We start from the raw sequence: 27028 nt of genomic DNA on the forward strand, positions 1-27028 counted from the left end.
GAGCCGCAGCAGGGCTGCGGGCGGTGCCTTGCAGCCGGCACGCTGCGTAACGTACCGGGGGGCTGCAGGCCCCTCCGCCAGCTCTTCCCGTAAGCAGCACGTGTATCTCTGAGGCTAACTCTTGGTGGGTTTTGGTTTGGAATTTGTCAGATGAACAGCGTAGGAAATTCATGCTTGAAAAGCCCGAACTGGAGAGGCCGCCCGTCGGTTATGAATTCTGTATGAGAATTAACTTTGTATGAATGTCAGGCTTTCTGGGTAGGCTTTGTCAAGAGGCAAATTGGTTTGCAACGTGTCGCAAATTCTGTTGCCTGTTCCTGCCAGGCTCGGCTTCTGTGTCAGGAAGGGTGGAAGGATCTCTACTATAGCAACATTGCTTTAGAGAAAATCCGGCCAAAGTAGTTTGTCAGGGGAGAAACTGGCTGGGACTGGGCTTGGTCTCCAGGTAGAGGAGGCTGTCAGCGTTTAAGGAAGCAGAAACTATTTACGAGAAGAGCAGGGTGGAGGCAAGGACTTTTTCAGTTGGATCAAATAAGGGGAATTTGCTGAAGACTTTAACAAGGCGGAGGAAGGAGAAGGGGAAGGAAGTGAAATGTCTTGTGACCATGTTTCCCCGAGGGCTTCCAAAGACGGAGTGCACTGAAGTGTGGGGCACTGCCGTGAGCCGCGGTTACCTTACTGCAGTTCACCTGTTTGAGAAGGAGAGGAGTATTGCCCTTGAATCATGGCAGAGGTGTGAGTATTTGAGTGCGTGGCTTGTCTCTTACAAGATCCAGAGTGTGGATCCCATGCAGAACCCCATCATTTCCAGTGTGCTTTCACTGCTGCAGTATCTCCTCTGTCAGCAGCAGCCTGTCAGCTTGGGGACAATTGGGTGGCACAGCTCCAGACCCACAAAGTGGTAACAGAAACAATGCTCTGAAAAAGGGCCAGAGAGACGAAGAAGAGCAGCAGCGATGCTGCGTACTGAGTACAGGCGAGCTGGAAGCAGAGGAGTGCAACACCCAAAGCTTCTGCAAGAAATTAGTTAGGCCAGAGCTTCTGGTTTTGTGGAAATCAGTTCAGGAACAAAATGGGAGTTCCACAGTTATTTCAGATTGGCAGGCGTGAAAGACATCTCTGGTGCCTCCTAAGATCTTGGCCAGGAAGACATCGTATAAAAGCAGACTGTTAAGTTATTTATGGCCAGGCAGAGCCTAATGGTTTTAATTTTCTAGATAGTTCTGGAGGCTGATGAGATTGGCGATACGAGCAGAATGTGCCAGGAAGTCCCAACTCCTACCACAAATGGAAAAAAATTGGCTTTGGGGAAGATGCGCAGTCTTGGTGGACCTAGCTCTTCTATTCACGACTGGGAGTTTCAGCTACTCTCACACTCGGGGAGGAGTCATTTTTGGTTTACAGTGTGCTGTTTGTTACATTTTATTTTTTAGGGTAAAACTGATATAAACAGATTTGTCCTTGATTTTTGATGCTTACTACTGCCCATACCGAATTCATTTCCTAATCATCTGGAGGCCATATGTATTCCTTATACATAAACTGTACTGCCCTGCAGAATTTATTGTCCTACCCTTTAAACGTCCTGCTGTTACACACTCGAAGTCCAGCATATTTATATGCTGAAGATATGTTTAACACTAGCAAATTATGAGGCATTATTAAAATTGTATTTATCCACATAATGTTCTATACTCGTTGTTAAATGGGGACATGTGCAAGCTTTCTGGAGGAAGAAAGAGGTACCTTCAGCACTGCACATGCCGTGAGAGCGGGTCCCACTCTGTGCTGTTAGTGCTTGTTGATGCTCAGAAGCCACCAAGGAAAGCATTCTGCTCCCCAGGGTTTGTGTTACACGTAAGGGACGCCGTAAAGGTCTGCGAGACTGCTGGCTGTGAAATCGCAGTGCCCCAGTAACGGTTCACAGGCAGCACAGTGCCTCTGAGCTCCTGTGACATTTTTCATGGCTGCAAGGAAATTAGAACATTAAAAATCAGGCACTCAGGGAGAGAAGTGTGTGACGCTGCTGTGTCATGTTTCTCGTTCCGTGTTGTTGCCCACTGGCCAAAGGAGGTGGGGGAACTGCTCTTCAGCACTGCGAGGCGAAACAGATGCCGTTCCCCTGTTTCAGCAGATTTAGTGGTACGACCTCATTAGTTTTTGACATAGGCACTTCAAATTATTTCCAGAGAGAATTGCTGCATGCATAGGAGTATTTTCTGTCCCAGTTATGCATAAAGGCCTGAGCATTTCTTTCCTGCCCCATCCCACCTGATGCCTGTCTCCTCCCCACCTCCAGGTACCAGATACACACCGGCCTTCAGCACTCCATTATACGGCCAACCCAGCCCAACTGCTTACCTCTGGATAACGTCACGCTACCTCAGAAGCTGAAGGAGGTTGGTTATTCAACCCACATGGTTGGCAAATGGCACTTGGGGTTCTATCGCAGAGAATGCATGCCCACGCAGAGAGGATTTGACACGTTCTTCGGCTCACTCTTAGGCAGCGGCGACTATTACACTCATTTCAAATGTGACAGCCCTGGAATATGTGGCTACGACCTGTACGAGAACGACAACGCAGCTTGGGATCATGACAACGGCATCTACTCGACGCAGATGTACACGCAAAAAGTACAACAGATCTTAGCTTCTCATAACCCCAGGAAACCCATATTCTTATACATTGCATACCAAGCCGTTCATTCTCCCCTCCAGGCACCAGGCAAGTATTTTGAACATTATCGATCGATCAATAACATCAACAGGCGGAGATACGCTGCGATGCTCGCCTGTTTGGATGAAGCCATAAACAACGTCACCCTCGCTCTGAAGAAGTATGGTTACTATGAGAATAGCATTATCATCTACTCTTCAGATAATGGTGGGCAGCCAATGGCTGGAGGAAGTAACTGGCCTCTCCGAGGAAGCAAAGGCACCTATTGGGAAGGGGGTATCCGTGCTGTTGGGTTTGTCCATAGCCCCCTTCTGAAAAACAAAGGGTCTGTGTGTAAGGAGCTTGTGCACATCACGGACTGGTTCCCCACTTTGATCACACTGGCAGAAGGGCAGATCGATGAAGATATCCAGCTGGATGGCTACGATATCTGGGAAACCATCAGCGAAGGCAGGCGTTCTCCACGGGTAGATATCTTACACAACATTGACCCCATTTACACCAAAGCCAAAAACGGGTCCTGGGCAGCTGGCTACGGCATCTGGAACACTGCGATCCAATCTGCCATCAGAGTGAACCACTGGAAACTACTGACGGGAAACCCAGGCTATAGCGACTGGGTACCTCCACAGGCCTTCAGCAACGCGGGCCCCAACCGCTGGCACAACGAACGCGTTTCTTGGTCAGCTGGCAAAACAGTCTGGCTTTTCAACATAACTGCTGACCCCTACGAACGAGTGGACCTCTCGGCAAGGTATCCGGACGTAGTGAAGCAGTTGTTGCGGAGGCTTTCGCAGTTCAATAAGACTGCGGTTCCTGTTCGATACCCACCTAAGGACCCTCGGAGTAACCCGAAGCTGAACGGAGGGGTCTGGGGTCCGTGGTTTAAGGAGGACGAAAAGAAAAAGAAATCAGATAAAAGTAAAGGTGCGAATAAGCAAAAGAAGAACAAGAACAAGAAGAAAGCAAACCGGAAAAAAGGGCCGTCGTTACATTGCCGCTCACGTCTGGCAGGTGGATAGACTCTAAGTCAGCTTGGTCCAGCTTGCTTGAACTTCTGGCACTAGAAATGCTAGCTCTGCACTATGGACGAACGTGGCTATCTTGTAATTTTTTCTCTGATTTCACCATCACAAGATATCTCAAGACTCTGCCCTGAGTGTATGTAGACGTCACGTGACAAACTTTCTTCTCTGTGGGATGAATGGTGCTCACCCATCACAGCTACATTCCAGATAACGACAGCGATAACACCTAATTTCAGTAAACTCATTTTTGAGAGACAAATGGTGGTTCCTTGCCCAAATTAGTTAGAATATTTAGAGAGTTTGCAGATGTTAATGCTGGGTGTTCTCAGACTGACAGCTGATTCATAGGGAGGAAGGAGAACCGGAACTTGGGGACCTCTGTGTGTCAAAAAGTCACCAACCTGTGACGTTATTTGATACCACACGGCAAAACCATGAAGCCATCAGAGTAACTTTGTAGAGGTGCTGGTGACAGGGGCCATGAGAGGAGGAAAGCTGCTTTCATTAGACTTTGCCTGTCTTACATAAATCAGAAATATTTTTAAACTGTCCTAGATGAGCTAAGCTCCCCCCATTTGTAGGAGATCCAGAAGGTTGCTATTGAACAGCCAGCACACACCATCTATAATTTATTGTGGGCGTAGACAGAAAACACATCACCATAGTGAATGTAATGTTTAAACACTTCAAATACACCAGTATGTAAAAGACATAATTTATTTTACAGCACAGTGCTTACTTCTCTCCCATTAAAACTGTACCTGCTGGGTGATGCAGGGTACCCCTCGGGGTGCTCGGGTGGTTTGGGTGCTTTTCCTTTGATTTTTAATTTTATTTCTGCTCTCCCGTTCAGAGTTTTATTTAACAGATCCACATCCTCCGAGTACTGTAAAAGAAGATACTGTATACACTGCTGGGATGAGAAAAGAGAATGATTCAGGGGCACCATTTCATTTTGTACTTGCCTCCAACTGTTTTGAATGTAACAAAGCGACTATTTAATTTAGTAGGCAGTTTCTGTACAGAGGCCAGGCCATCTTTATGTTTGGGGGGAAAATTCTACTTTAAACCTTTAATTTATGTATCTATTAAAATAGTTTATTTTTATGGCATTCATAAAAGTAGCCTGCCTCTTTTTTGCATCAAAGGTAGCATTTCTGCCCTTGTTTATTTTAAGCGAGCTCAGTAAGCTTTTTATTACGGTTCTTTTTGGTGCAGGGATGGTTTTATGACATTCTGCTTCTGAAAGAGAATTCCTTCTTCCAGTGTGTATATAATTGGAGACGTGGTTCCAACTTTGCCCTTTTCCAAGGTGTCTGCATGGATGATGAATGGAGGTACTGACGGCATATTCTCGGTGATCTGTGATAATTGATAGGATCCCATGTACATACGAGTTTCAAGATGAATTATGTTAGCTAGAATTGATGATTCATTTGTTAAATAGTTATAACGTCTCTTGGTAAAATTTAAAATAAGCATTCTTTTCAGCTACGCCTCACTTGACTCAGAAATCACATTTATATCAATGGATTACAGTTGAGAAATCAAACATCAGTGCTCTCAAATCTGAACCGTGTCCAACACTCCAACATCCTCTGACCTTTCTAGAAAATAAATTAGCTGCAGACATACACTGCCAGAGCCTGGTACGTGGCGTATTTTCAGCTGCAAAGCAGAGTAAAGCTGTCAGTGACGAAAACTTAGAGACAAGTTAGTCATGGTTTAGAGTTACTTTTGCCACGAATGGAGAGGAGCTGAAGTGTTAAATAATTACCTATAAATAATAATTGTGAAAGGATGGTGTGTATCTGCATAAGCGTTTAATATTGTCGCTGTTATTTTTCATGTTGTGTGGTCCTTGAGAGGACTAATTAATTTCCTTAGAAATCTGTCTAGCTTTACTGAAGATCCAGACCATGCAGTGAGTAATCAGGAACTCAAATGTTCTCTAATGTCTCACTTTTTTTTTTTTAATGTACCATTGATGTCCTTAAAAGAAGTTATAATAACATCCTGAGATATTATACTCTGCAGTGTGCGTGTAAAATTCATGTCTTTGAGGAAACGCCTGTCCTTTTCTTGTCTTTGAGAACACGCGAGGCTATTTAAGTGAGTCTGGATCAGCCCTCAGTGCACAGGTGTACGCACAAGAGGGACAATGATGGCTTTTTGTGACGTACCTTTTCCAGTCTGGGAAAAAAACTGGATATCAGGAATAAACATTTGGAGAGAAGTGAAGGAAGCAGAAACTGATTTTGAAACATTATACTGTCTAGTTTACAACTTGATTCATAAACGATGCTGTTTGTGTTTGAAATACCCCTGTTGCAGCCTGAGTTCAGCATTAGAAGGAAACAGTAACGGTTCTGACTTTCCGAGGTCATTTTAAAAAGGGCAACATTAGATGTGTAAGCTAAGCTATACCTAAAGAAGGACTAAAGAATTTTGATTTATTTTGCCGTAGTAGAAACAAGGCACTGGAATAAAGCGTTATCCTCACAGAATCAGTGATCGCCCTTTTCCATCGAAGTTTTATGGTTGCTTTGGCTTTTGTTGGACTGAAGCAACCTGAGAGCATTATTCTCTGACGACATTTTATTCTATAATTATCTATATCTGTTCTCTCTTAGGCAGAATGGGAGTCCTTGAAAGTAATCAGTGCAGTGGATCAGCCCTTGCATGCCTGTATATTAAATAAATGCCACAAGAGTAAGTGTTTGTAGAGTACACCGTGGGAGTACGTTGTCTAAGGCCGCCTCAGCTCTTAGCTAGGCTGATTTACTCGACACTGATACTCTGACCTGGTATAGGGCAAAAGCTGGATTTAGAGTGGGTTAGAAAATACCCACCATTTGGAAGCATTCCTGAATCTTCTGCTGAAAAGATGCTCATGTGAAATACCGTGTTGCAATTTTCCTGCCTACTCTCACGCAATACTTCTTTTTTCACTCCAACAACACAGTAGTCCCTATTTTTTGATGCTACCTGGCTTCCTGTTTCCAGAGTTGTAAAGCAGTTCATACACTCACAGCAGGATGTCACAGGTTATTTCTGTCTCAGAATGTGTTACGTGCCCGATCTCAGGGAAGTACAGTAGGTGAACAGGGCAAACGGATCAGGAGAGGCTTACAGAAGGCACAGCCCTCTCCTCTGCGGGGAAACCAACAGTCCTCCCCGGGGTGCGCAGGCATCGCGAGGGAGTGCTGCCTTTACGCAGGCCGATGCATTTGTGCAAAGGCACTTCTGAAAACCAGTTGATACTTGGTGTAAGTCAGTAACTGGTCTCTCTACCCACGTTTTTAAGAGATCTAGAAAAAGACTGGGAGGGGGGAATGGAACAGCAGGGAGGATTTCCTTCCTATTTTGAAGTTGTCTCAAGCCTGTTCTCCACGTGCCATAGGGGTACTATAAAGGCAGGTCTGACAGTGACTCTCTGATCTGGTCTTGGTGACACCCACCCTTTGTGAGGACCAGTCTGAGCAGGGAGCCAATATTTATTTCTTTTCCATACATGGTGCTAGCTGTGATCCTGCATCATCATTTCTACACCAAGGCAACCTGAAGAGTGAGAAGGATAACTGCAGGGAAGAGAGGAAGGAAAAAACCAAACTCGAGAAGCAAAAAAGCCCAAAAAAACCCAGAGGCAAGAAAGCCTTTTCTTGTGACCTGGGCTCCCCGAACAGAGTATATCATGCTGGCTTGCTTTTTAAAATCTTGTAAGTGTGAAAAATATTCGTGTTGTCCTACTTCAGGTTTTATCAATTTTATTCTAAAGCTCTTTAAATTACTTTCCTAATGATTAGATGATTTTATCACATAAAGTTGTTGTTGTTGTTGTTTTGTTGTTATTGTTGTTCAGTTAGACATAAAGTTGGAGACAAAACACTATCCCAGCTACAGATAAAGAGCAGTGGAAGACGTGCCAAGACTGGTCGGTAAGTCTAAAATGACAGTGTTTATATACGGGTCGTGTTGTAAGATGTGAGGGAAGGTCCGCGCGGTTGTGCAGCTTGTCGTGCAGTATGAGTTACCATGGCTAATGGTCTCATTAGTGCCTGAAGAAATCCAAAAGGTTCCTGTATCTGCTGGGACATGAGGCTTTCTGGAAAGCGAATTAGGCCATTAAATCCTGCAGCTTTCTCTTTCTCTCTGGAAGTAATGGGTGCTGATTGGATTTGCAGCTGATGAAAGAGCCCTCGTGTTTCTGTCTCTGCAGGATTCTGCATAACGGGTTATCTGAGGTATCGTCTGGACATGGCTGAAACTTGGGGGTTTGCGATCACACTGCACCCAATAAGCTGCTTTGCTTTCTCCGTGTTTCATGCGCGTTCAGCAACCGGCACTCACACTTTTACAGAGCTCTCCCCATTTGGAGGCTGCCTTGTATAAAGAGCAGTAGCTTTCTGCAGCAGAGACAGCAGCGAAGGCGAGAATGTGTGAGGTCAGGTCCTGGGCTGCAGCATTTTGGGAATAAACTCGGAATGGACTTGCTGTGAAAATTTCTTTCAGCTGAAGGAGCTTCAGATTTGGTTGATGGCAAAGAATGCGAGTAGTTTCCACAATGCAGTTAGACAAAAGAGACGACTATGTCTGAATTCCCCTTAAACTCAAGGGGATACTGAATTCCTCCCGCAGCATCCTTCAGTGCAAATGGGGGTCCTACATTTACCAGCTTCTACCCCAAAGGTGGTTCAGAAAATCTCTGAAGAAAGAAGAAGAAAGAAAATGACATATGCTGTATTCTACAGGACTTTTTTCCCCAGATTTTCCTGACTGTTGTTGTGCATTACACGCAAATCCTGGAGAAGAGTCGTGTTATTTTTCAGTATGTAACGTTCACAGGCTACCTGCAGGTTCCTTGTGTCATCTTGCTTTAAACCCAGTGAATGGTCATCAATGATGTGCAAGCACAGCAAGTAAAATCCAGTTTACTTCACCCTACGTATACCACGAATTCTGCCATCAACGCTAGGTCCGCTTTTCCAGAAGCCAACATTAGCTGAGAGAAAAACGCTGGAATATAGAATATACCTGACTTAAAGAACTGTACTCCCAGGGCAGCAGTAACTTCTTTTGCTGCTATCGATCTTTTATTTTCTCGTTTCCAAGAACAGGCAGAGAATGCATATTCCCACAGGAAAAAAAAGAAGTGTGAGATTTAATTCAGCAGTCAGGTAACACAAGCTTCCGCTCAGCACTCCATTCCATTCAGCAGAGCACTCAGTAACATACTTCATTTCATTTCTCTGGAACACGTGTCAAGGTCTTGATGGAGTGGAGGGCTTGTGTGAAAGGCAGGCCAGTGTGAAAATAGAAAAATAGTCACTTTCCCTGAATTAAGCTCGTTTTCCCCTTTGCCAAGCAATATATAAATATATATAAATATAAATACAGTTAACACCATGCAGTAAGATCTCATGAAGTGTCCGGATTTGAATTAATGTTGCAGCAAAGGTGCATGCCATGATATGGTTAAAAGTTATTTCATAAATTCCCTTCGTTTCACTTATAATCAGGGCAATGTTGCTAAAGTTTAGATTGCGGCTGAAGTAAGAGAACTGATTAATGACTGTTATTGTGAATTTCCATAACGAGTGGAGAACAGGGTCCTGAAATGTCACACCAACACAGCCTGAAAAATGTATTTTTACAAGTCCTTATACACATCAGTCTCAGTAAAAGTCAAGTATTTAATCACCCAGACTGGGGCAGGCCGTGGTGCTGGTTGCGAGGACTGCTTGAGAAGATTGCTTCTGAGAACTGTTTGGCAAGGCCGTGTTTATTCCTCTGTACGTGCAGCTCTGCTTCTGCTAGCTGTGATGAGGAGCCAGCGCGGAAGCGCGTGCAGGGGAAAGTCAGAGGGGCTCTGGAAGGAGGAGTGCTTCTTCACTGCAGGAAGCTAGCACGCAGTTTGGGAAAGGACATCCCTGGTCTCCTGATCCAGAACACTTGGAGACATCTGCCCACAGCCAATGCAATAGGCTATTAGCTCCTTGTAGATAACAAAGATACGTTTTTATTTTTCAAGATGGCCTGAGAAGCAGAGGAAGCGTGGCCCTGTGAGAAAATGAAGATGATGAAGCTGTGGCTGGTGTACGTGGAAAGAAGAAATTGCAAGTTGCTTAAAATTAATATTTTTGGGGAGTGAACTGAATGTCATTTCATCCGTCATCCTGTTTTCCTTCTAAAAAAAACCCCAACCTTCAAAGCTCTGAATATTGGCAAAACTATTGGCAAAGGCCGGGGGTGTAACCTGTAACGCCTTACCTCCGGGCAGCCCTCGTCAGTCTTTCCCGGACAGCCGGCCTTTTCTACAGGGCTCGCTCCCAGGTTTCGGTGGGTGTCATTAGCAGACCTCGTTGCGTTCTGTCACTCTGGAGGGGTGAATACAGTCAGTGCTGCCAGAGAGCACGGAGGAGCTGTTTGGTCGGTGGTGTTTATCTTTACCAAGTGGTTTAGGCTCTCAAGTAATGGCTGAGCAATCTCTTAGCCAGACCTATTTCTAATGTACTTAAATAACTCTTATTCTCTTATTACTACATGGCTTGGGAGGATTTGAAAGTGAATCATCTCCACTCTGTTTGGACAGCAGAGGAGAGTGTCTGCAGTTAATAAGTGTTAACCTCCACAAAGAAGGGTTTGCAGAGGTCCAGAGGGAGCGCGCAGCCCTGGCCTTCAGCCCAGATGGCTTCAGCAACTCACAACGTTTTGTCTTTAAACATGATTTCTTTGAGATTTTTACGGCCGCTAGATTTTTCTTCCTTCTCTTTGAAAGGAAACAGGCTAAGTGATTAATTTTGCTTTCGACATCGGATGTGAAAGTCTGCTTGGACCCCCCCCTGCTTAGAATGGCAGCAGCAGAAGTACAAGAAGTGCCTGGTTTGTGTCAGGAGGAACATGCCGTGCTGCTTCCACTCCCACCGCTCTCCTCAGCCTCCCACAGCCCCAGCCACTGAGTCAGTGACAGGAAAGTCACTGAACTTGTGAGCGTGTGAGTACGCCAAGATCCAATAGTTACCCACACATGATGAGCAAGTTGAGGCGAAACGGTGCCCTTTCTGCTTCCTGTCCTTTTTTCCAGTCACTTCCGTAGTTCCATGCGCTGACTAAACTTGTGGGATGGTTCTATTAAAATCAGTGGAAGATTTCTCCAGTACAGATCCAGCAGGCTGAGATGTCCCTGATATCTGTCTCCTTCTCGTCCACACCAGCAAGGACCAGCATGAGGACTTCTACTAGAAGACAGTCCTTGAAGTCCAGCTAAATCCATGTCTCTCTTGTATTAGTCAGGGTTGTTCCTCAGAGGTGTGGAGGAAAACATTTCCTGTAGCAGCATCCTCAACTCAGTGAGGTTCATAAACAAGCAGTAACTGTTCCCGTTGCCCTGTCTGCTTGTTAAATACACAGGCTCTGGCTAAAGACACAAGCCTGCCAGGTCGCTGTTTCCTGTACTTGTTTCAAATCTCATTTCATTATTCAAACCAAGCAAATTCTGTTTAACTAGAAGATAACTGTTACTTGAACACACGTGAAGCGTCCAGCTCTGATTTAAAGCAGACAAATGTGAAGGGTCTGCTACTTCCCGTTGTAAATCTCTTGCAGCAATCACTATCTGAGTTACACGTGTATCTGCCTTCTTTCTGATTTAGTTCCTTTTTTTGTCTGGCTACAGACTCCAGCCTTATGTTGTCTTTATCCCCCAGACTAAGAGTCCTTTGGCACCTGGTGTTTTCCTCTTGTGATTGTACATCTGTTTTCCAATCTTTAATTTTTTTAGAAGCTGAACAGATCAGGTCCTCAGAGTCTGATCATTGTATGGCACATTCTCCGCTTTCCTGAGGAGGAGTGGAGGCTTTTTTTCCACACCTTCTCCAGTTTGTCAGTAGCCTCTGAAAAACATGGACATCAAAAGTAAGTACGGTATTCCCGTGTGAGTGTCCTCCAAGCTGTGTAAAGGGAGGAATATCACCTCCTGAGGAGAAGGGAGGGCTCCTCTGCCTGGAATGAACTGCACGTCCCTTGTGGCTCATCAGATCGATGTAAGGTTTCTCACCACTCCAAGCATTCCACTGGTGTGCTCCACTCCTCCTTACAGGTATTCGGTGTGTCAGTCCATAGCTGGCTTCAGGAAAACGTAGTTTGTTGAAGAGGCTGAATTTCTGTGATTCTATGGATTTGTCGGGTAATCTGCCCTGTCCTCCTTGGTGTTGCCACTCCAGAGGCGCTTGTGTCACCTGCAACTCTTGTCTGCAGTCATTTCGGCGGGCTGGAACCTGTGGAAGCACCTCCTTTTGATGATGACGTCCCATTGACAGCTACGCTGGAGGCCTGTCAGGTACCCATTGCTAACACAGTTTGGTGTACGCTCTGCCTGTCCTGTCAGAGGTCTTGGTTTTAACCTGTTGATTGATGCAAACCAGTTTGGCATCGAGGAGGCTCGGAAGCCTCCATCTCCTGTGAAGGAAGGTAGCCCCACTGTTCGAGCTGTGTCCTGCGGGCTGCGCTGAGCCTAGAGCATCCCCTGCTGCTTCAGTCTCAGGACAGCACTCCCAGCCAGGGAGCCCAACTGGTGGTTTGTGTTTGTTTTTGTTGGTGGTGGGGGAGGCAATCTGTTACTCCTTAGGTCATGTTTATTCTTAAACAGAAGAAAAAAAAATCCCAAATCAACCAAGTTTGAAACTGACTTAGAAAAAAAGTTTTGATGTTTTCTCACAGTCGGTCCATTCTTTGTCTCAACTTCTACAGCCATTTTCTAAAAGCACTCGGTGCAAAATAAAAGGTGAAAATATCTAAAATAAAGAAGATACAGGATGAGCTCTCTAATGCTACTTTGTATCCCCAAATGTACTTAACAGCAGCCATGCCGATAATGTCCAATTCAGGAAAAATACGGATGTCCTCCCCTCGGGAGTGGCTTCTCACATTTCGTGATTCCAGAGTGCAGGCACTGCTGAACTCACACTTACTTCGCTCAGATATCCTGTGTTTATTCAGACAGAGTGTTCGGGGCAGGGTACATGGCTGCAGCGTGTTAGCGGCTGCCTTTTCCCCACAGAACATGCTGAAGTTCATGTAGGTGGGTAATCAGTGCCGTGCAGTAGCTGCTCCCTTTCCACTGCCATGGACAAAGCACTCTGATTTTCCTGGTGCCGAGTGGGACATGCTGGTTTATCACCGCGGAATAGAGAAATTCACCCCCCGTCACTGAAACCCTGCTGTGATTTACATACCTAGTAGCTCTTCCTCTGTTCCCCTGCATTGTGTACGCTGCTGGTCTTGAGCAGCCTCTGTCCCCTCACAGCCTGCAGTGCAGGGCATTATTTCTGTCTCTGCTTCACATCCAGAAAAGAAAACAGAGGAAGGCAATGGCAAGGGCTGGCAAAAGCCCGGGTGTCCTGAGCTGGAGTCTGATGTTCAGACCCTGAGGCCGTCATTCCTCAAACACTTCATCAGTTGTATTCTGCTGGCATTTCATCCCAGCAGGGTTGAAATCAGCCTCCCAGTTGCCTGGTTTAGCTGCTGTGCACTGAGCTCAGAGACAAAGAGCAGATTTGAACGTTCTCACCATCATACAAAGGACTGGGGAGGCGAAGGTCGCATTCTAAAACCAGCTGCTGCCTGTGCCCATGGCTCAGGTGGGAGGAGCGGTGGAGGGGTAGGGGAACACTCGGACCGACTTAAAAAGTGGCATCCTAAAATCTTTCGCTGCATTCGACAACATGAGTAATATTTTTCCTACGACATTATCAATTGTATCTGTAGAACTATCTTCTAATTCCAGAATTTATTCGGTCTGTAATTGCCCAGTGACATTATTTCCCCAAGGATCATTAATTTTTCTTTTTTCCACCACGTACTTTCTGAAAATACAAACAAAAGTAGAGTTGCTCTGCAAAGGCATCCATGCTGCTGGAAAACATTGAGAGCTTTAGCGATGACAATAGGGCAGGTCTGCGAGGTTGCAGTTCCTGCTGTTTACAGGCCCGGGTGAGATACTTACTGGCTTAAGTGGGCGGTCTGGGAATCCCCAAGGTAGGAGTGACCGCAGTAAACCACAATGGGATTTTGTTTACTAGGGGGAGGGTAGCTGGAAGAAAAACCCCGTAGGTGTAAAGTTGCTAATGCTCTCTTTTATTCCCAGAGGAGAAGACACGTCTGCCTTGTCTCCCGAGAGAGAAGACCCCCCAAGGTATGAAAACATACTCCTAGTGCTGCTGCTGGGAGTTACCCATCCCGTACGGTGTGTCAGGTTATGGTTCCTTAGTCGACCCAGGAGAAACCTGTGAGTTGTCTGTCAAATGTACCCAACGCCACTTCCCCTGCGTCACCTCGGTGATGTTTTCGGTATCTACCATTCGTTATAATCATGTTGGGTTTCTCGTGATTGACTCAGCTCTCAATCTCTGATTCTCTTTTGGAATTTTTAACTCTTGTCTGTCTCCCTCTCCACTTGCATTGTAATTTATTTTCGTTAAAAGCAGTTTGCAGTTCTGGATCTGCACTGGCCCTGTAAGCGTGTCAGTTATTAAGCAGTGCAGATATTTCCTGATCTGAAATACGCAGTAAACAGGTTACCCCGTGCAACTAGATGGGAGATTAAATCAATGCTTTTGTTAGCTAGTCGAAGCACAGGCTTTTGCTAAATCACCCAGCATGCCTTTGGCTGACCATCTGTTTCATCCGGAAATGAATCTTTGGCTTTAATTATAAGTCTCTTAGGAATATTATTTTTCGTTTCTTTTCTAACCCAGTCTGCCCTTCTGGAGATTGCTTGAAAACTCCCCATGTTGTAGGAAAGGTGGGTGGGATTACCAGAGCGGCCAAAGTGGGATTTCCTGGGGTTTTATTAGCCTTCCTGTTAATGATGTTACATCTACTTACACACTTGCCGCAAGCTGAAGCAAAAATCTGTGTTACCAAACTGTGTTTACAAATTTCCCACAAGATACCATGTTACAAAGCAGCCTACGTACGTGAGAAACCATATGGAAAACCCCCCCAGCCTTGCTAAGTTGTCCCAGTGTTTAACTCCCAGATCATTAGAAGTGGGCACTCTCCTTCTCATCGTCACTCCCACTTTCACGGTCTAGCCCTCGGAACAAGTTATAATTCTGTACATGGTCCCTGTAAGGCGTGCGTAGATTGAGACCAAACACAAACCCCTCCTCCTTCAGGGCTGTTCTCCAGCAAAGACTTACTCATCTCAGTAAGGATTTGTCATCAAAATGCTTTGTAGATTTTTTTTCCCCGAAGAAAGGGTGCAGTCATTATTTTAAATTAAATGGGGGGCAGAGAGGAGGAAACAGAGAGCTCCGGGGTGTCAGGGAAGGCCTTTCTTTGGTAAGATCCTCTCGAGCTCTTTGCTCTCAGCTTGTAAGGAGTGGGAAGGGAAGCTCTCCTTCCCGGTGCTCCGGTAGAGTGCCTTCCTTTTCGTTCCCCCTGCCAGCAAACCGTTGTCCCCTTGGTTTCTCCTAGCTGGGTTGGCCAACATGCCCTGCGCATCCAGCACAGACTCTTCTCTTCCACCTACCCAGTCGGAACCTCAGAACTGTCCTACCTCGCATCTTCTGTGGCGCGGGGCAGCAACTCCTTCTCGTGACAGAGAAAGAAAGGAAAAACAAACCGAGTTACACTTCTTGGCACGTTTTCCAGCTCCACCAGAGCAACTGGCCCTTGCTCCTCAGGAAGACGACCTTCAGCGAGCAGAGGAATCTTTTTCCTGCCAAACTGCCTTCCCGAGCAGGGGCCAACTTGTGGCCACGCAGTGTGGAGATGAGTGAGCGAAGAGCGGACTGGAGTAAACGCTGCGAACCAGCGTGACAGACACGTGTGCCGTGTCTCCACAGGCAGCTGCGGTTACCTCTTCATCTGGGAGCCGCGGAGATGGGAGGTATCTGAACACTCCTGACTGAAGTCCTAGGGCATGCGTTGGTCTCCTCATCACTTTTACCCCTGCAAATTTCAGCTCCCCTCCCTCCTCCTCCTCCTCAGCGGTCACGGTGCAGCCCTGCACCTCGCAGTGTTGGTGAAAAAGGCGGGGTTTAGCTCATTCTCGTCAGACTATGTCCACTTCTGAAGGGTGCCAGATTACCTTTTCTTCTTCTTGAAGGTATTTTCTCTCAAGAATGACCAGAGTAACTTTATCAAACCACACTTTATTCAAATGGTTGCATAAAATTCTTAAATTAAAAGCAATATTTTTTCAAAACAAAGGTTTCTTTGGTTTTTTTTTTCCCAAAAAACCAAAGAGATGAAGATGAGAGGTATTTCTTGTTTCATGCAGCTAGCTTTCCCTCTGCAGAGGCTGATCCAGACAGGGCATACATAGGTACTTGCATTAAATACAGACCTTTCATTTTTAGGAGAGAAATTGCTCCAGTCTTTCCTCCTACTTGTTAGGCCCATTCTAAATGTAGTTTTGTACCAGTGTAATTTGTTGTGGTTTTGCACCGGTGTAATTAAGCCACGATCCCTTCTCTGGTGCCGCAGAGGTGTTTTATAGTAACATTGCAAGAGGTTTTTCCCCCATTCCCTACGGCGCAGAGGTGGATATACCTATATGGGCTGCTGCTGGGGACACAGATACGCTCTTCGCCCTCACAGGGCAAATTGCCTCACTTCAAGTTATGCTTGGTAGCAGGTGGAGTATCCTTCCTGCACCCTTTGGAAGGGCTTGACCGTCACTGCTCTTCTCTGCCACCTTCGGATCGTGTTGATCTGCCTGCCTTGTACTGTCACAGGGGGATTTATGCAGCACTTGCCCTCCGCAGCCCACCCAGCCCTGGGATGCCACGTCCCAGATTTGGTCATCTAAGCACTGCCACTGTTCAGTCAGCCTGCGGTGTGTTGATCCTGTGTGATTCCGCCCTGCTAAGTGCTTGGACAGAAAGCGTAGCGGCACTAAATGTTTCATACAGCTTTTAAAGGAATCCTGAGAGGGTTTAGCTGTTACTTTACAGAATGACAGAGGCAAATATCTTCACGCTCCTCCCTTCCCCCTCCCTATTTCTGTACTATATTCAGTGAGTGAAAATTATTCACTGTGATTCGTTCTCGTTCCTTCCCAAGCTGTGTTCTTCCCTGAGAAGTACAATATTTCTTTTCACATTCTCCATGACTACTGTGGCTGTGACTTGTTTCTCGTGGCGGGGTTTAGCAGCAGGCCCTGTAAAGAGCAGGCATCTGAGGAGCACAAGGGAAAAGCTGGTATTATTCCTGGAACCAGCTCTCTGCACCTTCCTCAGAATAATAAATCAGCTCTTTGCTAAAAGGAAACATGCCCCGAGAATTGTTCAGCTGGTCCTTGAAGTTTCTGGTTCACCCTTCAATTCTGCTACAAAATGCAGAATGTTAAGATTAGAGCAGCAGGAGGTGGACGGTGTCTAACAGAGTTCTCTTCATTTCCCTCCAAATGAAGGCTACGGCTTTACTCAGCCTCTGAAAAAAATACCTCAGCCACTGCACAGCTATAATTGCCTCGTGTAAAGCAGGAGAGATGTCAGCGCTTCATCCCGCTCGTCTGTGATTGAATGAGGACCTCCAGCCAAGCAAAGCGTTCGCCTGGATTGTTAGCCTAGGGCTGACTGTTCACATCACGTGTTCTCCGTCCCCGTCTCGCTCTGCAGACAGAGTACAGTAGAGTTAGGCAATAAAAGGTAAGCCAGGGGACTTGCAAGCATTACCATACCTGTTAGCAAAGTTACTCTCACAGCCAGACAAACAGTTGTATTAAGCAACCTGACTCTGGAATTCAGGCACCTTTACTTTTCCATTCATAAATTCTACCAAACCAACGGCCTCTGAGTGTTTATCGCTAGCGTTAGGCCCTTTCTGTGCTTACGGGCCTTAGGAAATGAGGCTTTGAGTAACTGTTTCAGGTTCCAGCTGCTCTGCTTTGGGATGTGAGAAGCGTGCTCAGACTCATTAAATCTGCAGGGCTTGGAAGCTGTTCTTGTGGTTGCGCCACAGACGATATCGCATGTGAGACCCAACTGCTTGGCACGAAGCTCAGCGTACGCCAGGGTTCAGCAGCAGTTCCACGTCTCCTTGGTTTTCAGCTGCTGACAAAAAGGTGCTTTTTAAAAAAAGTCTGCAGTTAAACAGATGTCCTCGGAGAAGCTGAAGATGGAAATAGTTCTCACGTGAGCAATCGCTGCTTTGGTACGTTTCTCAAGAGACCAGCAACCTCTCCTCCAGGTCGCGGGGACCAGAGCTGCCTTGCTGTTCTCTGCCGTGAGTTCTGTGGGTAAAACAAGATGCAGTGCTTGATGTGGAATTCTTAAGCACGTAGAGGATAAAGTCTGACAGGGCTAAATTTCCCCAGGCTAAGCACGGGTAAGCCAGCTATGCCACGGTGCCCCTTCAGTTTCTTCCAGCTCTAAGCAGGGTTCCAGAGGCTCTGTGAAACCCAGGAGCCGCACGCTTACAGACTTCCAGGCTGAGGAGTCAAGCTGCAGCTGACAGTAAGTAACAGATGAAGTAGAACCCAACTCTGTGCCACTATCGATGGGCAGCAGGGAAATCAGAAGGAAATAATCAGTCAGAAATTGTTGTTTGGTGAAGGGAGGGGGAAAGAAGGAATCTTTTCCTTTAAGCTTGCTCATTTCTTGAATTTAAGACAGCTAACCTGAAATACTCTATTTCTTTTTAACTCTGCTTTTGCACCGCTTTCATCTGAAGTGTGAAATTCCAAGTCACTGTGAAAAAGCTGCCTTAGGAGTATTCTTGGCACTACTGCAAGCAGAAAGTACAGGAAACCTCACAGGAGAGCGTGTTCCAGCAACGCTGCCATCCACGTCTCACAGCTGAGAGGACATTCAAAGCAAACCTGAACGCTCTCCTTCCCCTTATACAGGACCTTGCTGAGGCAGAAGTACCTGGGACCAGAAAAGTTTCATGAAGTTTTGCCACCACCGTGACCCACTGAAATAAAGGGGAGAAGACGTCAATCCATGAGAAGAGTTTCAGAGAGCAGGAAGGGGGCGGTGAGGTAGCGGAAGGCAGGTTCGCTGGGCAGGCAGGGCAGGACCTCAGAGGAGAGGATCGGCAGGACCCGCGCCGCTCTGCGGTGTCTTGCAACCGCATTCAGCAAACGTTTGTGAGTGCAGGGGAGCCGGGGCGGTGGTGACCGCTGCAAAGAGGATGGCAGCGCTGGCTGTCCTGTTTGCCTCCAGCGCTGTTCTGTACCGCCGCCTCTGCTCTGCGAGCCAGAGGGGTGTTCCTGGGATGTGCTCTTGGTAACTGCTCCGCGGTTAACCTCCTGCACGTGTGGGTAAGAAAAGGAGAGTGTACACGTTTCTGGGGAGTTAACCTTCCCAGTGCCCTTCCAGGTACCCTGGTTCGGCTGCTGAGCCTCACTGCACACATGTATTGAACAAACCAAGTCGGTTACGGGGAGTGAAATTAAGTCTGTTACTGGTACAAGATCTTAAATAGCATCTTTAAGCTCTACACTCCCTGTAAACTAGCTGTGAGATGGAAAGGATCCTGCCCACCCTGTTTTGACCAGGAGGTTATTCCTCTGGAGAAGACAAACTGGAGAAGGCGTAAGGCTGTGTTTTGAAGGCCTGACTGCCCCTTGAAGAGCCCTTCCAGCCGTGTTGCCTTTGCTGTTAATGTAGAGGCGATCTGTGCTGAAACTGCCGGAGAATTTAAAGGGGGAAAATGCGATTCAGAACTTGATGAGCTGATTTCACCTCGCGTTTAAGCACCGTCTTCCTTGAACGATGGAGAAGCTCTTTCCTCCACAGCTGCAGGTTTCAGAGCTCCTCAGGGTGCCCCTAAAGGAAAGGAAATAGGGCCAAAGCCACACTGAGAAGTACGCTGCCAGAATCGCGCTTCCCTTTGGTTTTCATCCCAGGATGGCCACAGGTTTGCAATATGACTGACGCTTTTGAAGTTCATTACCCCCAGAATTATTTTGCTGTTAGGCAGTAGATGTGTCATTTATTTGTTGGTATTTCTGGATTTTTCAATTCCCCGTTGGGAATTCCCAGCTCTTTTTCTAATCCTGTAATAACCACTTAAACCTGGACTTGCTATTTAAACCACTCGTGGAAACGGTTTACCTGTAATTTTAATGCAGAAGTCTGACTTATTATTTTCTAATATATCACGTTGGAATAGTGCAGGTTTCACTAGGCAAATTAAATGCTGAGTAAAACCTCTGTGAAAATGCAGAGACTTGGCTCAGTAAATGAGAGTGCTGTGCTACTAGCCAGAAAAAAGCAATAAATGGTGGAGAGCTAGGCCGGTGAATTTCCTGTCCGTGTTCTCTCTCAGAGTGACTGCTGATGGGCTAAACTCTCCCTGGCGCAAGGCTCGGGAATTAAAACCTGGCCTCAGCATTGAGAATAAACAGCATATAAAAATATAATTTTGGTATATATATATATATGTATATCTGCACCTTGGTCCATCGACTCCACAAAGGCATCCTGGAGCCCGTCTTCATTGTGTGATGCCTCAGCTCCAGGTTGATTCAGAGAAAAGTAACTGAAAGCATTTAATTTTAGCTACATCAAATGCTTGTGACAAACAGTGTAGGTAAGTGAAAATGGAGTAAAAGTCAACTGATACGCTCCTGAGACAACATTTCCAAATACATTAAACCTAAGAAAATACCTAAACATATTCTGAAGGTGTTAGAGGAAAAGGAGATATGATTTTCTTGCAAAAAATGCCTTTCGAAATAGGAATCATGTAGAAGGGGAAAGCATTAACAAATACTTGATTGCACTAAATAATCCTCTTTAAAAACGTTCCTGATTGTCATGACCTTTTCTTGTTCTCATTTAGCTGATCTGCGTGTTATGAGTTGCTAGTTGAACTGGGTGTAAAAACAAAACCCCCAATCCCCCAAGTTTTTCAGGATGGGTTAAGTAGAACCAGACGGCAGATCGAAGATGCTGTGCTGGAACAACGGGGTTCATTATGAAAGACAGAATATACAGCGCGCTATAGAGAGCACGGGGGAAAACCTGGGGACAAGGCAGGATCCGCTTTTCAGGTCTATCATCTTCCAGAAAAGCAGTCACACACGTACTGTGTCTGCACTAAAACTGATCCGTGGAAAAACAAGATCCTGTAAAAATTCCAGCATTCCAAGAGAATTATTTCTTGTAAACTGTGCACACACACAGACACACTCCCACCCCCCAAGCACCAACAGCTTTTCTTGTTAATGGTACATTTCCTTACACTTCTTTCATAAATATGAAACCTTTGGATTATGCCATATTGGTCAAAGTGTTACAAAAAGATAGAAATATTCTCCGTAGTTATATTTTCTTTAACTGAACTGACACAACAAGGAAAATAAGTGGGTCTGTGTGGTCGGGTGGAAAAGAAAACACGCGATGTCTTTCTGCCCTTCTCTCGTTCATTGAACTTCTTCACCAAAGGCAGTTTTCCTCCTGCAGGAGCTCTTCAAGTGCTTCAGGACAAGGTGCAAGAACCTACCTACAGCTTTCCGTGCTGGCTCTTGCTGTAGTTTGCAGCCATTACATTTTGGCCTAAATCACTCAATATTCATGATGCCTTCATAAATATCTAGTCCCTCCTCGTGAGTTTTGCTACACTGTTGGTGACTTCTGGTGGCACTGAGTTCCGCGGTTCAGTTACTACGGAGAGGTATTTCTGTGTCAGTCCTGGATTTCACACCTTTAATTTAATCAAATAACATGTTGTTCCTGGGCGGTGAGGTGCAGAGAGAGAAGATTCTGAGTCACCTTCTTTATTTGAACGTACCCGTCCTGAGGGTTTCTCGTCAGAAAGCAGAGCCTTGGTCATACCAGAGGTCTTAGAGCCCCATCACCACCTTGGTCCTCTTCACCTTCCTGCTTCTGCAGCACAGGTCAGGCTGTGAGGTAGCAGGTGTGGCACAGGCTGGCTGCAGAGGCTGGGGGGCGCTTCACAGAAAGGAATCGCCGCTTTTGTCTTCTTTATTTGCTTTTTTCTCAGGCATCCTACCGTCTTGTTGATGCTTCCTTCACAGCCGCGCATTTTTCAGAGACTTCAGTAGAGTTTGTTGTGAAGTATCAGTGAAGTATCATCAAACGGGTGAACTGATTAGAAGGAGAGAATTTACTAAATATATGACGATAAAAGAGACCTAATAGCCTTTTTTGTTCGCAGAGTGGTTATAACTTCACAAAGAAGGAACATACATCCACTTTCATTTTTTGCTATGGTTTTGCCTTTTTTTTTTAATCTTTCCTTTGTTTTCCTTGTAGGTAAAATAGATCGTCTCTACGGAGGATGAGCAGTAATGGTGTAAGTACTGAAAACTCTTCATCACACCACAGGCAGTGGGAGGAGAGAGCTATCTGGAGGGAGAGGGTTCCTCAGGACTAATTACACGTATCCAGATTATTTACTTTTGTTTTAGGAAACTGCTGGAGTGTCATTTTAGGTCCCTTTACATCGATGTGATTCGTATACATATTCTCATGTTAGCGACTGTACGGAATGAGAGGTGAAAAAAGATGCCTGACTATTCCTTAGAACTACAGGGAAGGTTTGTAACACACCGTTTACATTGCTGGGACTTTGCAAGCAGAGGAAGATGCTGGTGAGACCAGTGTCCTGTCCGGGAGAGCGTGGGAGATGGGAAATTGGGAGTGGCGGTGGGTTTTCCTTCTTTGTGCCAGGGCTGTTTGGAAACAGTTGGCCTCTCCGGTTGAAATGCTGCGGCAGGTGAGATGTAGAGGCACTCACAGGACTGTCACCTCTGATCCTGCGTTACCAAAACGGCGTGAGGCTTCTGTTTAATAGGCACTCCGTGGTCCAGACGCAGTTTCACGACTTTGAGAGGCTACATACTGCTTTCCTGCACAACCCCTTAGCGCGGCAAGAGAGCAGGCTCCTCCTGCCAGCTTGGAAAGCCGTTTTACCCACTGCAAACAAGAGAGGACAGAGCTACCGAGGAGCTCTGCAGGCGCTGGACTCGCCACCGAGTGCCGCCGCTCGCCGTGGTGACCCGTACGCTCACGCAGGCATCTCCTCAGTTTTGCTGAGAGACTCTTCCCAGCGAGATCTCCCCAAATTGCTCAGAAAGTATCAGTATGGACTATTAAAACTATGTTTGGGTTTTTTTTTTTCGTAGCTTGGCTGGAATCACCATAATGACTCTCAGCATGCAATAATATTTTCCCCTTGGAGTTTGGAGAGTAAGAGTTAAGAGAGCTCAAATCCTTTGTTATTCTGGGCAGCTGTAAAGGAAAGTATTTTGGGTTTGGTCTAGAGAAATTACTTGAGCGTGTATTTTAAATTGAAAGTGTTCACAAAACCAGAGTGATCTAAATTGAAACTATCACTGTTGTTCACAAGCTTTGTTTCTTTTAATTTGATCAAGGAGTTATTACCAAAAGAATATAAATAAACTGAATTATGTAAGTAAATCACATTGGGAAGTTATTACCAAAAAAAAAAAAAAAAAAAAAAAAAAAAAAAAAAAAAAAAAAAAAAAAAAAAAAAAAAAGAAAGGTATAACACCTCCCCCGCCTTTGATTATCTTTGCACTTTTAGGAAACTGATTATTGTATATTTTATTTCTCGAAAGTGAATCAAACCCTTGCTGAATCCATGTAGTGATCGGGATGCTGTGACTGCGGCGTTTCCTCTCAGGTTTCAGGGGAACAGCCATGGAGCTGCCGTACGCTGTCAGGGGTTATTAGGCTTTCTGGTTGTCACAGTGCGGGTAGCTGAGCTGCTGAAGCCCAGAGCTAACGGGGACTTCTGCACGTAGCAGTAGAGAGAACATTCAAAAATACTTACAGTAAGGATAGTGCAAAAAGAGGGAAAGTGAAAGATATTATTATATAATATCACCAACGTCAGAAACTTCCCACCTTTACAGAGGGAGAGATGAATATACAAGTGGTGGCTGAAACGCTCATTTATTGCTTTGATTTCTAGATTAAAACCAAGCACCTAAGTACTGCTTTTGCTGAGACTTAAGCATCTGGGTATCTTCCCTCACGTCGGGGCCCGAGGCTGTTGTCTAGAGCCACAGTATGAAGGTCCTGCATTCGGCATTTGCAGAAACGTCATGTTCCCTTCCAGCCCCGAGTGATCCTGGGGACGGGCTGCTTCCCTTCCTAGCACAGCCCCAGGCTTTGGGTTCCGGTAACAGGACGCACAGCCGTGATGTTTATCTCCTGGACAAATGGTGAGAGCAGCACATGGTAAGAGCAAACATCCGTTCTGCTGGGTGGTGGCTATGAAAATACTCTCCTACCTGAAATACCAGTAATTTCAGTTTTCTGACTCCGTGGTACATTTCCTCTACAAACAAGCAGCAAATTCCAGCAGCTGGTATGGCTGTTACTGTCCTCCCCTTATTGACAGTAAAAGGAAAGGACAGAGCGAAGAGGAGGATATCTGGAGAAAAAATAAACAACAAAGTGGAAGCTGTATGGAAAATAATGATGCTTTCTGAGTATGGCAGTTCAAGTGTATCATAAATGGGCTCAAATACAAGTAACTGTAAAGAACTACACCAAGTGCAACGTGCTCTGTAATGTTATGGTGTAGTCTCTCTGGTTTTTTCTGGGCAGTGCCCCGTATGCCATCATCATTACCAGTGACAGCTGTCATTCGTTGGTAGTTGCTCCCAGATTGCTCAAGGTGGTCAGATGAAGAAGCCCGTTCGCCCGCTCTTAGCAGTTCTTGTTCAGTTGTGCCTTTTCCTTCACGTCAGAACTTCCCTCTCTGACCAGCACGCTCCAGTATTAAACCAGGAAATTCAGCCACGGTTTGTGAAACCTTTATAGCCAAAGAAGTGTTGATATATTATGGATCTACTTTAAAATACATACATTCATGAAGTGTAAACATTTACTCTCTTAGTTATCACCATTACTTGCACCCAGAAGCCTTAGTAACTGCTCTGTGGAAAGCTCCCAGTGTCAGATAGGGAATGGCTGCAGACCAGTTACCTTTATCTACCTCATCTGCCTGCAGCAGAGGGAAAATGAGAATGCTTAATATTTTTTTCATGACCCATCATCAATCTGTCACTTTGGAAAAGAAAAAGTAGTTAAATTAATTATTCTTCTATTGATTCGCCTTTGCCAGAGTCATTAGAGTATCCCGTCCCTGCACAAAACCTCCCAAATGCCGGTCTGGGAAAAACAGGGCAGAAAAGAGCACTGCCTCCCCCAAATGACTCATCTATCTTTCATTGTATAAAGAGGTTTTCTCCGTAAATATTTAATAGATGAGGTGGATGTCTAGATGAATATCGAAACAGAAAACTTAAAAAACCTTGACTGGAAACTTTCCTGGTTCCTGATGAGAGAAACTGTTTTATTCAGAGAGGAATTAACAGCTTACCCCCAGCCCAAGCCGATGAGATTTTTACAGCCATGAGTAGTTGTGTCAATACTAACGTCTGTCCAGACGCTTGCCGTCGCAAACCCCACCAGTTAGTAAATGCTTGCCAGCAAGACCGTAGCGGGTTCACCTGCGCTCTTGCAAATGAGTCTGGCTATTAAAACCAACAGCATGAGGTGCAAGTTCTACTACTGACTCAAAATTGAGTGCGTATCTCCTGGTGTCGAACAGAGGAGGTGTCCGCCTCTTTCTTCCATGCTTCTAATACTCGACAGCAGAAACCTAAACCGACTGTGATTGGCCGTTCCTTGGCATTTCAGCTGGCTCAGCGAGAGCAGTGTGCTTCAAGCTGGTCGTTCAGGTAGAGGACAAAGACGGCTACAACGTGAGTACAGCCGTAGTAGCTGACAAAGTAGTGAACCAGGAAGAGAACTCATGGTAATGGATACGAAATCGAAACGTTGGACCTGTAGCCATGCAGGGGCCATCAAAATTAATTGTACTGGAGTGTAAACTGTTGAAAAGTTAAATCTCTTCAGGGGAGGATTTGTGGAAGTGCAGTAGTCTTCAGGGAACCATGCAAATCTGCATTGCAGCAGCCTGTTTCCTGAGCTTTCCTCGGGGATCAGAGAGAATTTATAGGAAGGCTGTATTTTCTTGTACTTACACCGCCGTTACCAGCTGCACAAAATCCCTTCTGGAACGCCTGCGCTCCGTAAGAGCAGTCTCAGAAAATGCTGGGACTCTTACTTTCATTTCCTTTAGTGGTCCTGTAGAGGCACCTTGTCTGTACCGAGCCAGCAGAGCGTGCCCCTGCAGTGCCAGCGGACGCGGTGGGTGAGCCCGCACGGGGATCCGTGGGGATAGTTGGAAGATGCTCCTCGGTTTTCACGCGAGCTGCGTGCTACTCGGTGGCCACAGGGTAGGTATGTCATCGGGTAAGAGGTAGCAGACAGAGCACAGCAAGGTTTGTTGTGCCTGTGCTGGGCGGAGGGCGCACAGGGAAGCGGAGGAAGCCTTCAGTGCAGACACCGCTGAGGAGGGACTGGGTACCTGAGGCCACGCCGGCCAGAGGTTCGGTTTCTCCACTTACCTCTTCTAGCGTGGCTGCCTGGGAACGCAGTGCTCTCATCAATACAGCAAAAAAGGTCTTTTCTTTCAGAGCAAGAGTGCAAAGAAAGCACGCAAAAGCTGGCCTCATTTGTTGAGATGAATTGCAGCTCTGACCTATTTCTCCAGAGTTACAATTATCTGCTGTAATGGCACCACTTTACTTTTTAAATCCCGGATTACGGTACTGGGAGATTTAGAGAAGTTACTCTCTCGTTACAGACCTCCTTACTTCAGGGGCAAGCCAGCACGAGGAATGAATGAGTGAGCACACGAAGGAGCAAAGACAAGGTATGTGGTAAGGCACCAGAACGAAGTTGTCATGCTGTGATTTACTTACATAATTCGGTTTATTTATATACACTTTTATGCATATATATAGATACCGGTATATCTGAAATGTACTTCTAGATCCATATGTCCTCCGACAGAATGATCCAGACTGAGGTCACCTGGGGAGGGCTTTAGGTTTTGTTCATTTGTTTGGCAGACTCCGCTTTGCTGAGATATGGTCAACCCCCCTGTGCAAGGTGGGAACGATAAATACAAAAGCCTTTAAGAAACCAAGTTCTTACGTACTCAGAACCCAAGCCTTTGGTGACAGAAGTTGACATAGCTGCCTTTAAGTCAATTTAATACTTGCTTAGATCAATGGAAGGAAAGTGAATTACATTACATGAGGATCTGGTATTTATAATCGGATTTTTTTTTTTTAGTTTATTAGCAGTGTATCCAACCTTGCAATACAAAGCTTTTTCCTTGGAGTTTTGTATTTATCTATGTCACCAAAATGAATAGAAAATATGTTCTTATGTTCTCCTGAAGTCAGATTTCCTTAGTAAATTTTCAACATTTGGAACATACCGTTAATC

General features: G+C 45.7%; 1 protein-coding gene across 1 annotated transcript in view; it reads left to right on the forward strand.

Annotated features, from left to right (window-relative positions):
• The window catches only part of ARSJ (arylsulfatase family, member J), a gene marked incomplete at its 5' end in the record, with an annotated part of 41769 nt that extends 38068 nt beyond the window's left edge, over positions 1 to 3701 (forward strand). The window contains one exon of the mRNA XM_010131484.1: positions 2300 to 3701. Coding sequence (XP_010129786.1) covers positions 2300 to 3701 — 1402 coding nt within the window. The remainder of the gene's footprint in view (positions 1 to 2299) is intronic.
• Positions 3702 to 27028: the final 23327 nt, after the last annotated feature.

This window comes from Buceros rhinoceros, unplaced genomic scaffold (genome assembly GCF_000710305.1).
Source record: "Buceros rhinoceros silvestris isolate BGI_N320 unplaced genomic scaffold, ASM71030v1 scaffold10562, whole genome shotgun sequence".
NCBI lineage: Eukaryota > Metazoa > Chordata > Aves > Bucerotiformes > Bucerotidae > Buceros > Buceros rhinoceros.